This window comes from Patella vulgata, chromosome 8, assembly GCF_932274485.2.
Source record: "Patella vulgata chromosome 8, xgPatVulg1.2, whole genome shotgun sequence".
Lineage (NCBI taxonomy): Eukaryota > Metazoa > Mollusca > Gastropoda > Patellidae > Patella > Patella vulgata.
Genome location: NC_065886.2, coordinates 26406329 through 26418785, shown reverse-complemented (window position 1 = coordinate 26418785; position 12457 = coordinate 26406329). Strand labels below are relative to the sequence as shown.

Genomic DNA, 12457 nt, shown 5'->3' with positions numbered 1-12457 from the left:
CTTTAAGGCACCTCCCATCCTGAACACAATGACTGTATCAAATTCATCTTAAACAAAGTTTGGGTGATCAAGTTAATTTAAATAAACCCAAATACACACCATCCAAGTAATGTACCTTTTAAATTTAGTTGAGATTCATTAAGCTAGGGTTCAACTGCCATAAGGTGGACATAATCCACTAATGCATAGATGGGTAAGTGCCCTATTAATTGAGGATGTGCAACTTCATTTGAAGAAATATAAATAATCATCACCAAGCAACATGCAACATGTCTAACTTTGGTTAAAATCTGTCCATTAGTTTAGGGAAAACATTGAAAATACATATTTGATGTGTAAATTGACCCTCTAAAGTACCCTTTACCAACCATATGGGACAGGAAATCTCATTTGAACAAATCTGATTACGCATCACACAAGCAGTAGTTAAATAAAAGAATTTAAAAATGAATAAATTTAGAACTGTTTATGCTTGGAATTGCTTGCAACTACATGTATATTGATTTAGTTGTCATGTATAATTAGTGACTTGGGAGTAAGTTGCAGGAAATAGAAAATCATGTTATTAAACCATACCCTAAGTCTGTTAAGATGCTTTATTAACTTCACTTGAGCGAGTCTTTATTCTTTATAAGCTCTAAATATTAGTAAATTCGGTTAAATTCCATTAAGCAGTCCAGGATAGATAAAATTAAAGTTTACAGAAGACAGGCTTTGGACAGTGGGTTTTGGGGAATTTTCCGTTTCCTGCAATCTACATGTATATCAGTGTGATCTGTGCAATACCTACACCCTTTAAGCTCACGCATCAAGACTTCATGCAATGTCTCTCACAAAGGGAAAAAATGCTGGCAAATCATTCATTTCCACTCACGAATAAGGTCCAGCGCCTAGATTAGGATAATTGTTGTAACTTTAAAATTTACCAACTCTTTTCGGTTTTATTTTCATGGTTGATCTTTATAAAGCCCAATATAGAGAGAGAAATGGCTTTAACATCCACTCGACACAAAATAATTCAACAATTTGCTTATGACTAGGGGTCTTTAGCAGTGTGAGGTAACCAAAGGAACAGAGAAAACCCATGAAGTTAGACAGATGACCTTACTGCTTGTCACGTGCAAGCCACTTGATGCAGTGACAAACCAAATAATCTAAAGCGCATGTTAACATGTACTGTGTTGAGAGTAAGAAAAATGCAATTCAACATCCACTTGACACAAACTAGGTCATTTCGGGACAGACCTTACAATGCAATGACCATGCGTTAACCATTCGGCTTACAATGTAAGATGGTTATTGAGAGAAAGAAAAATGTGATTCAACATCCAATTGGCACAAACTAGGTCATTTCGGGACTAACATATCATGGTTCAATTATATTTCATTAATTCGTTTGCGGATTGGGTTTTTTAACAGTGGGAGGAAATCGGAGGACCATGATGAAACCTGCGAGGTTGAATAGGCGACCCTACTCCTTGTCACGTACAAGCGGGGATCGAAACTAAACCACTTGACTGAATGACAGACCTTACGATGTAATGACCATGCGTTAACCATTCGGCTTACAATGTAAGATGGTCGGTCTGGTAAAGTCCATATAGGCCTACTATTTTATATTTGCCATTTTGTATACTTGGACTTTGAGTTGTGATAGTACATGTACTTTAGGATTGAAGATACAATATTTCATAATAGGACATGAGACATACATGTATCACTACCACAAATCACCTGCCCCCCCCCCCCTCGAATAGGATGTACCTGTATCTATTATGAAGAAATTCAAATAACTGAAAAAAGTCCTTATCTCCATTTATTCATTATCAATTAAATCAAAAAAAGGCGTGTGTGTGAAATAGCTTTATTTAACGTCCGCTTCCATCAAAGTGATATCTCAGACAAGAAAAAAATAATTAAGAAACTTGGTTTAAATATAATTTTCAACTGACAATGTATTAATATAAATAGTACATATACATGGTTTCATTTACTTATCCATTTGCAATAATTCCCCTTCTCATTACATTTCTATATGTACATGTAATACTATTTTCAGATAGCTGTAATCTAGATTTGTATGAATATCTAGTACAAATAAATGTGCAATATTTTCTTTTCTTTTCTTGAACCACCACTAAAAGGCCATATTTTTATTTTACATGTATATGCTATGCAAGCCTGGAAATACAGTAAGGTACCTGCCACATGTATTATGCACAATTTGTCAGGTGCAATCCCTTTGGTTCTTGTCATTTTGTCATGCACAGATTTGTCTTTATTGCTATTCAGGTACAAAGTTCTAAATTTCCGGTACTATTTCAGTATACTGGTACATTGTATGTAGGCCTACATGTACATGCATTTGGGTCATTGATTCTAAAGCATACTTTTGAAAGCATAACCTTTTGCTAAATGAACAAGAAAATAGAATGTTGTATACACCTTGCATAAAAGGTTACAACACATGTATATTCAATCACTAATCTTTTAACACTCGGCACAAATTCAGTGTACTGTTACTTCATTGTGTTTGGATACATATTGATAGATATGTTCTGAAAGTCTAAATATACTTGTCCTGACAGTTTGAAAACATTTTCCATTTATACTTAACAAAGTAAACACATAAATGACAATTAAAGGAGCTAAACCTCAAACTCAATATTTTCCATAATATTCGAAATTACAAACCATGAATTAGAATTCAATATTGGTCCATTTGAAATCAATATTGACTTTGTTATCTTGCCTTGAAAATATGAGATCCTACATGTATTTAAGACACAATGTTAAACGCTTTATAATCAGTACATGCTACTACATGAGTCATGTATTCTATGGTTTCTGGCGCAATTTATAATGAACAAAGAAAAACTTATACAAGACAATGCGGAAGTAATTAGTAATGGCCAATTCACAAATGACAAAATAATAATTTTGAACATAATTTATTAGAAATAAAAATAATTTGTTTTCATTAGTTGAATATAAATCACTTTATATACATTTATATCACATTAATATATACTTTTAGATATATTTTCGTCTATTTTAAGGTTCCAAAGAATAGAGCCATACATGTACGCCCTTTAAGCAGTTTATTTATACATGTATCATCTAAGACGAAGATTTGTCACACAAACATCAACTTTAGATGCCTGAATATGAAAAGCTGGGGCAACCCATGTCCCACATGGACACCTTTCACCATACCAAACAAAAGAACCTAATTTAGCTGAGCACTTTGGACATGGAATTTTCCCATCCATATTTTTTAGATAACTTAACATCCATTTCATAGGTTCAATGAATAACGATTGATCACATGGAGTGTCATCTTTTGTCACAGTGACTGCTCCATCTCCATTTTCTCTGCCCAATTTGCATCTCCAGTCAAATGAGGATTCCCCAGCACCAACCGAGTGAGATAATAAAGAACTACTTTTAAACAACGTATGACGACACTTTCTACATTTGTATACATTTAGATTTGGACGATTGTCTATGTGATTATTTAACACATCATCAGGTATCTGTCCCTGATACACTCCAGCCTGAATTGCTCTAGAAAGTTTAATCAGACGATACTGTCTATAAGAATTACTCTGAGGATCAATTTTGCAACCCATTCCTTCATACAAACGCAGTTGCTGTTTGAAGCCTTCATTTGGACTGACAATAGGCCTTTGTGTTTTAACAATAGATAAAGCCTCATCAAAAGATATATTTGATTTGTTCATAATATATGCTAACACTAGTGTAGCACTGCGGGACACTCCTGCAAAACAGTGAACAAGAACACTGCCTTTCTCTCTGCCTTCATTAATGAATTCATTGCATTCCTCAAAATAGGTCAGGAGATCACTTTCAGCTAAATCAGGTAAATTAATATGCTTCGTAACAAATGTATCACATGTTTCTTGAAATAATGCTTGAACATCAACAGTTAATATATGAGTTATTCCCAGTTCATTTAATTTTTCTGTATCTTTTGAGCTCTCCACACTTCCCAAATACAAGTTCTCTAAAATGACATTCATATAAACCGACATCTTGATAATGTTATGTTAGTTGTAATGTTGTGACTCAATGTTAAATCCCTCTGGCTCTTAGTCAGTCAGCTGCGAATTAAAAACATATAAATTAGAGCCGGGCAAACTACTGTCTGAGTCTTGGTAAATTTTAAACGGATTTCTTCGATTATGAACAAACTACTTAACTTTGGTTATTAAAAACTTACCTGTGTGTTTGTAATCAACTCCCGTTGGATAAAATCCATTGCACAACTAATTATCACAACGATGAAAACAAGTTCTCTCTTGAAAAATTGAAATATCACAAACTTTTCCCAGAGAAAAATACCAATATGGAAGATGGTTACGTCACTCTGCGGAAGATATCATTTCGTATTAGGGGTGACAGCATAGGAAATTCAAGTACAATTACGACAAGAATCCATGACCACTCGGACCAAAGACCACTTGGTTCAAGACCAGTCGGACCAACTGATAGACCACTCAGCCCAAACAAATAGACTACTCGGACCATACAAAAAGACTATACAAATAAAGTGTTGTTTTAATAAATTGATAATTGCGTTTGTTTTAATATGATTACTCGAACCAATAATAAAGTGTTATTTTAATAAATTGATAATTGTGTTTATTTTAATATGACTACTCGAACCAATAATAAAGTGTTATTTGAATAAATTGCTAATTGCGTGTGTTTTAATATGACTACTCGAACTAATAATAATGTGTTGTTTGAATAAATTGATAATTGTATCCCAAATCGCAAAATATCGAGAACCACACTTCTAGTCACGTTTAAAAAGGGGCATATAAACGTCCGGTCTTTGTATTATTATGTGCTGTATATATTAACGCATCAAGGGTGGATAACTTGAAAACGTGTCTCCCCCTATATATATAAACCCAGGGGTTAGTGGGGTAAAACGGAATGAAACCACTGGGGATACCGCGAATGTGGAAAAAGTAAAATTAGGCTATCAGATAAGAACAGTATACCCGTATATGTAGAAACTGTCAAAAGTCTGGACATACCAAGTCTCATTGCAAGAGTAAATAAGAAAAATTAGATTGATATTTTTTTTTGGCACCTTTATTAATTAATTTTAAAACTAATCGTTGATTTATTTTCCGTACACAAAATTGATAAACAACTCTAAATATAAGAATTCCGTATAAGAATTATTTGCTTCTTTGTATTGTGATTTAATAATAAATAAATAGCATATTGTCTAGCCTTATAATATAATTTAATTGGTCCGACTGGTCTTGTTTTGGTCCGACTGGTCTTAGTCCGAGGGGGGTTGGATGGCTGAATGGTTAGCGTGCGCGCGCTGTATCATAAAGTCTGTCATTGAGTCGACTGGCGTGGTTTCGAATCCCCGGTTGTACGTGGCAAGGAGTAGGGTCGCCTGTCCAACCTCGTGGGTTTTCTCCGGGTCCTCCGGTTTCCTCCCACTGCTAAAGACCCCTACGCGCAAGCGAATTATGTAAATAAAATTAAACCATGTTAGTCCCGAAATGACCTAGTTTGTGTCGAGTGGATGTTAAACCCCATTTCTCTCTCTCTCTCTTAGTCCGAGTAGTCTTTGGTCCGAGTGGTCTGGATACCTACGACAATTGGCATTGAGTTTGAGCATTCGCACACATAACTACCTGATTCCTGTATTTAGTTAACGTCTTTTACATTCTAGTAAAATCTCTGCAAATTTTATAGCTTTACTTTTTTAAATATTTTGTTCTAATTATTTGATTAGCGACTCGGATGGGATAATTTACTTTTGAACACGCATGCCGCACAAACACAACTATACATTCGTTTTACGGGCTTCGGTCAAAACTGTCGAATCGAGAATTAATGTTCCGCTTCTTACGGGGTCATACGGGCATAGTAGCATTATATATCCACCCGGGCACCCAATAGACACGCTGAGGTCTGCCGCAACACGCTTAAAAATGTTACTGAAGCGGTTATTATTCGATCGAAAGAATGCGTATAAAATTAAAAATACACTCAGAGAATTCGGAGGTGAGCTTCATGATCCTTGTTCAATTATTTATAACATAAAGAAGTTAGATAGGATATTGTTAGTTTATATATGACTTTATTTTTACGAATATCCGTGCAATCAGTGATATTTTAATTGTGAAGAAAATTTGATAGACTGGCGATCAATGGTTTCCATATAAATCTCCTATGTAATTGCCTTCAATTGATATTTTTCTTCGCCCAAACCCATATACGATCAAAAGGATCGCGCTGTCAAACTATCTTTCAATGTTAACCAACCCCCGCAACAGTTATATTGGATTCGACCAATACGTCACGAAGACATTGTTGACATCGACTCTGTCGAAATTACAAGTAAATTTTCAAATTTTTCAAAAGAGAACTTGTTTTCATCGTTGTGATAATTAGTTGTGCAATGGATTTTATCCAACGGGAGTTGATTACAAACACACAGGTAAGTTTATAATAACCAAAGTTAAGTAGTTTTTTCATAATCGAAGAAATCCGTTTAAAATTTACGATGGTTCACACAGTACCGGTAATAACAAAACAAAAGCCTATAATAATATTATATTACATTGGCTTGGTCGACTGTCATTATCATTATCACGTTCCGTCTGTGTATTTTATTTAATTTTAAATTTAAAAACCCTTTCTCTAACTTTTCTTTGGCAACTTTTTAAGGCTACACACATAGAACGAGTCAGTTTACTTTTACTTTAGTGGGTTACAGACACGATCCGAAAAAGGTGCTACAATTCCACCATATATAGAACACACACAGATGTTTTTTTCACGTTTTCATATTAAATTGTGCAATGTTGTGTATCTCACTAACGAGACACCCGTTTCATGGGCGCAGACATTTTGATAACCAGAATGAGGCTACAGGTAACTCTCATTGATATTCACGTTCATCAGACTCGGGGTCAGACCACAGTGAAAAACGACTGCTGTCGACCGTACCTACGTACTCAGACCCATTAGAACGTATTGAAATACATTTTGTTGCACTCCTCGAGTGTCTAGGTAACATGTAGCCTTACACTATAAATATTGCTTTATCTTAAATAAAATTCGTTTCTACATGAAAGCAATATTTATATAATGTTGACTACGTATACCTAGACACCCGAGAAAATCCACCTCAATACATGGACGCTGTTTTATCGTCGGATCGCTTAGATAATGGACCTAAAACATTTCTATATAATTATTATATAGCCTTTATCTGAACCAATCTGTATAACAGAGAAGATTACGAAAGTCTTCTAATATCTCTGTAAAAGATGACTACCTCCAACACGTGACGCCTTATCACGCGGCGTCACTCATTGGCTAAATGGCGCGTGTATTGTTTACATAACTGGTTCGGGCGGAATGGAGCCTTTTACTCATTTTAATACCCATTTACAAAATAGGAAATAATTTTGACCTACAAATACGTCAAACGTCGTTATTTATTTTTCTAATACATAAAAAAAAATGTTTTAGAATTTAATTTGTCGGAGGAAAAAAGTTAATATTTGTGGCTCATTAAGTCGTATCGATGTCATCCTTATCAGCAGCTCAGAACATTTTGGTCAAACGAAAAAGGAACATATTGAGATGGGCCGTCTGCTGGAGACCCTCTGTTATGTGTAGCTCCTAGAGCCCAAAAAGAATGGCTCTAAAAATGGGTTGGATCAAACACTGGGGGACCAAATAAAACCAAATCGAAATTTAGAGAGACTGCACTTTTTTAAATTATTGAACGGTGCACTCTGTTTTTTTAAATATCTTCTCGGAATAAAAACTAGGAATTATGATTAATAATAACACACAGATTTGTGGATTTACTACTTCTACTACTTCTATTTTATTAGCCTACACATATGAAGCTTTTGTTGAGATTAGGCGTGTTTAATTTTATTAGTCTTGTAATGGTCTTTTCTACAAGTATACATATATATATATATATAAAATGATAATGAAAGATTACATACTTGGGATTCTTTATCAATATTGCAGGTATTTTAAAAATTTTATCATCTATCCTGGATGATAAAAGATAAAGAATAAAATGTGTTAAATGGGATTATTTTTTAAATATTGGGAAGCGACAGAGGGAAGAATGAGGTTTAACGTCCACTCGATACAAAACAGGTCATTTCCGAAGCAACATAATATGGTACAGTTTTGTTTCAATAATTCGCTTGCGCGTAATGGTCTTCGGCAGTAGAATGGTCTTCTGTCTTCGGTAAGCCGGTCGTCCAGGAGAACCCCTACGAGGTTGGACAGGTTGTCACGTAGAAGTTTGGGATCGAAACTAAGCCACTTGACTCAATGACAAGCCCATTCTGGTATACACAGATGACAGTCTACTTTGAGCATAGATCTCTGTCCTGAATGGCCGTCATTATTGAACAATAAGTGTACTATTTTGGCATGCGATTCTAGCCCTTTTCATGCACATAAAGACTAAAACAAAATTTTCAATTTCATTAAATATGAAAATGAAAGCGGAATAAAAACCTCTTAGTGCCTTCGACTAAAGTATTACTTTTGTTAATTTTATATGGGTTAATAATTATCATATCATTCATAATATACAGGTAGATATAAAGTAATACAATACATCACAATAATATTAAGTACAGGAGAACCACATCACACATAAGCAATTATACAAGGGTGTCTTTATTAGTTGGAATTTTGAATATTAGTGAGTTTATAGTTTTGGTTTTAAGCTAATATTAGTATAAATGTTTTCGGTGGTGGATTATATGTTTGTGCTTAGTAATGTCATCACAATTTGGGTTTAATGGTTATTATGGTTATATATGGTATAGAAGATTATGATATAGAGTACCTGATTACGCGTTGAAGCGTTTAACTAAATATTTTATGTATAAAACTGTATCATGTTTTGTTTGTAGATAATATAAACTTATTTAAAACACTTTCTTTGGTTTTCAACCAAGAAATGGAACGTTCTACTGTTATGCTTCGATTGGGCTCACGAAGACAGGCATACGCCATAGAGTGTGCTATGAGAGAACTTTTGCCCGGACAGCGGCGCTATGACCTACTCTTATATCGAGTTCCAATTTATACCAAGGGATCTTGTATGTGTACGTCAATGTGTACACGGGATCCTCTGTCCTCCACCAATGACAAGGGGGAAGCACGCCGGATAACCAGATGCACTTTCTTTTCCAACGCAGGGATCGAACACGGGACCTCCAGGTATGTGAGCCAACGTCTTACTCACAGAGCCACCGTGAAACCCATTTTCAATCAAGAAGCCTATTGTCCCGAAATACGCAGGCTTTACTTACTACTACCACACCATTGCAGGTGATGGAAAAGGGAGGTCTACAACAATAACATTTTTCGTCAGAAATGAGATATGTATTCTGTATTCAGGGGAAAGTATGGCGATGAGCACCCCCCCCCCCCCCAGTAACCCAACAATAATATTACACGTTTTCAGGAAAGAATCGACCAGTCCTATTCTATATCAAATCATTATTTTGGTGTTGATCGTTCTCAGTGTTACATTATGTACTTTCCCAAGATTATATTGACATATTTCTTTCTCGTGGTTCAGAAAGTCCATTTATCACCCAATAACACATTCTACAGTAGATATCGCATGTGTGATAACTTTCATATTCTACTGTGTGATATCTCCTAGGGGGCATATTTATATCGCTTTCCATGGATTTGTTTGGTCAGTTAAAAAGGATGGAAAGGGTTGTGTGATAAATAAAACCTACGCGCCTTTTTTGATAAAAAAAATATCAACACTTGTCGATAAGTAAAAAAAAGCAATGCCTCGTTCTTTTTTTTTACATTATCGACTTGTGTTTATATTTTTTGATATCAAAAAAGACTCGTAGGAGATTTTCTATTTATTCATAATAATATACTTTTCAAATAAAGTAGGGGATATTTGATTTTGGGGGCATAATACTAAAATATGCAAATGACTACGAAAAAAGTCACTATAGAACCTAACAGAAGAAACATTTCCAGTTACATGTGACGCCCAAACGCACCAATAGCTACCGCATGGAATGCAGGTGATGCTTGGGATCATCATGGGGGTCCAACCCAAGATTTGCACGACTCTGACTTTGAATGTAACAGTCATTGTGGCATTGAATTCCAGGGTGGAAACATCAGTTTAATTGTTTTAGTGACCAGAAAACAAATTTTGATATGCGTCGGCTTACCCAAAATGAAAGGTTACGTGCCCTTGGCATGCTACAGATCGGCACAACACAGGCGGTTGTGGCGCGGACGATGAATGTTTCTCAATCTGTCATAAGCAGGCTATGGTCCAGATACCGTGATACACAATCTGTACAGGACAGACCACGCTCAGGTCGACCAAGGGCGACAACTCAAGCCCAGGATCGATTTATCCGTACCTTGGCCTTGAGAAATCGTGTCATCACAGCAAATCAGATCAGCGCTCGTCTTCAAACAGACACTGGTGTGAGAGTGAGTGGCCAGACGATTCGGAATCGACTGCATAGGGGTCACCTTCGCGCCAGACGTCCTCGCGTGATCCCTTGTTTGAGAGATCATCACATTCAGGCAAGACGTCGTTGGTGTAGGGATCGTCAACACTGGGATAATCGACGCTGGAGCAATGTGATGTTTTCAGATGAGTCAAGGTTCACTGTTGATTTTTTGGACAGACGTAGGAGGGTGTGGCGTCGTCGAAACGAGCGCTTCCAAGACGTTAACGTCATCAGACATGATCGATTTGGGGGTGGTTCTGTTATGGTGTGGGGAGGCATCACTGTTGCTGGAAGAACGGCTTTACATGTTGTTGCAGGGCGTGTTACAGGCCAGTACTACCGGGACAACATCTTGGCAGTCCATGTTGTGCCGTTCGCACGACGTCATGGCCGCCGTTTCATCTTCCAGGATGACAACGCAAGATGTCACAGGGCCAGGATCGTTACAGGTTACCTCCAACAACAGAACATCACCACATTACCTTGGCCAGCACTGAGTCCCGACCTCTCCCCCATCGAGCATGTCTGGGACATGCTTGGACAGAGGTTACGTCAACGTCAACAACGTCCTGCCAATGTCCAAGAACTTGCTGCTGCGTTGCAACAGGAATGGGACAATCTGGACCAAAATGACCTTAGACGTCTCATTAGGAGTATGCCACGTCGGATCAATGCTTGTTTGGCAAACAGAGGAGGATTTACCCGTTACTGACTTGGTTGTGATGCTGTGGTAACTTTGCTGTTTGACCCCGGGTATCATTTTACCCTTATAATGGTCAGTCTGTGCCTTACTTAGTCTAACGATCATTTGGAATAAATCGATGAATGTGAACTTCATTTCATTTTGTCATTTGTTTCTTCGTCAGTTTCATTAGGTGACTTTAATAACACTTAAAAATCAAATATCCCCTACTTTTTTTGAATAGTATATATATAAATAATTAAAACTATGAAATCTGTAAGTTCTTTACTTAAAATTTCATGTGGTGCTCCACACTCATCAGAAGAAAAATACAAATGAAGTTTGATTACACGAGGCATGGTAACGGTTGGCGTGCGTGACGTCAACAGTATACAACAAAACAAGAACTTAAAAGATTTCATATTTTTAATTATTTATATTTGCTCTGGATTTATTCATTGAGCACTCTGTGTTTAGCATATACACACTATTTGGATTATAATAATATATAGAGGATATTTGTCGTTTTAGAGTGAATAACATATTTTATTTCATCGAGAAGCAAGAAAACTTATATTTTCACGAATGCGTAGCATGAGTGAAAATATAAACGTTTTCTTGCTTAGAGATGAAATAAAATATGTTATTCACGACAAAACGACAAATGTTCTATTTATTTTATGATTTTACAATCATTTTAGGTAAAAACAACATGGACTACTGCTAGCCAGTGGAATAACACTTTTATTTCACTGATAAAACGCGGTATTCCACTACTGATAATAAAATAAATATATATATTTTTTTAAATCACGATTTTACTTTATCTTGCATGCTTGATAATTTAATCACCCTTAAGTAGTTTTTGTGAGATCGCTCAAGGATGAAATGTGGTTGAATAAACATGTTTATGGGCTAAATATATTGTACGTAGGTAATAAAACAGTTTTTTTGAAAAGAAATCTGGACACTCAAATAGGCGTCCAAAGGCACTCTGATCATAAGAGGTTGTTTACCACGGGAACTAGTCAAATCTGCAGAAGTCTCAGATTATTTTTGGTATTCGTTGTTTTGGTATATTCATTATAGTTTCGGGATGAGAACTCACTGCCCTCTGTACGTAAATATGCTACTTTACATATAGTACCAAAAGCATGTGATTTTCACTTGGCAGGATCATCGGTATTGACCCAATTATCCTTTTATTTAAGGATTT

At 36.0% G+C, this 12457-nt stretch overlaps 1 protein-coding gene across 1 annotated transcript; it reads right to left on the bottom strand.

The window, feature by feature from the left end:
* Positions 1-1857: 1857 nt before the first annotated feature.
* On the bottom strand, positions 1858-6937 carry LOC126829499 (dual specificity protein phosphatase 12). Its single transcript, XM_050559412.2, has 2 exons — positions 6758-6937; positions 1858-4124 (listed from the first exon to the last, which is right to left on the bottom strand). Exon 2 carries the CDS (start codon positions 4053-4055, stop codon positions 3117-3119), a length of 939 nt encoding a protein of 312 aa, XP_050415369.1. The 5' UTR covers positions 4056-4124; positions 6758-6937; the 3' UTR covers positions 1858-3116.
* Between the last annotated feature and the right edge of the window lie 5520 nt (positions 6938-12457).

Bases quoted from the DNA above. Each gene is read 5' to 3' on its own strand.
- LOC126829499 (XM_050559412.2), bottom strand. From the start codon at position 4,055: ATGTCGGTTTATATGAATGTCATTTTAGAGAACTTGTATTTGGGAAGT.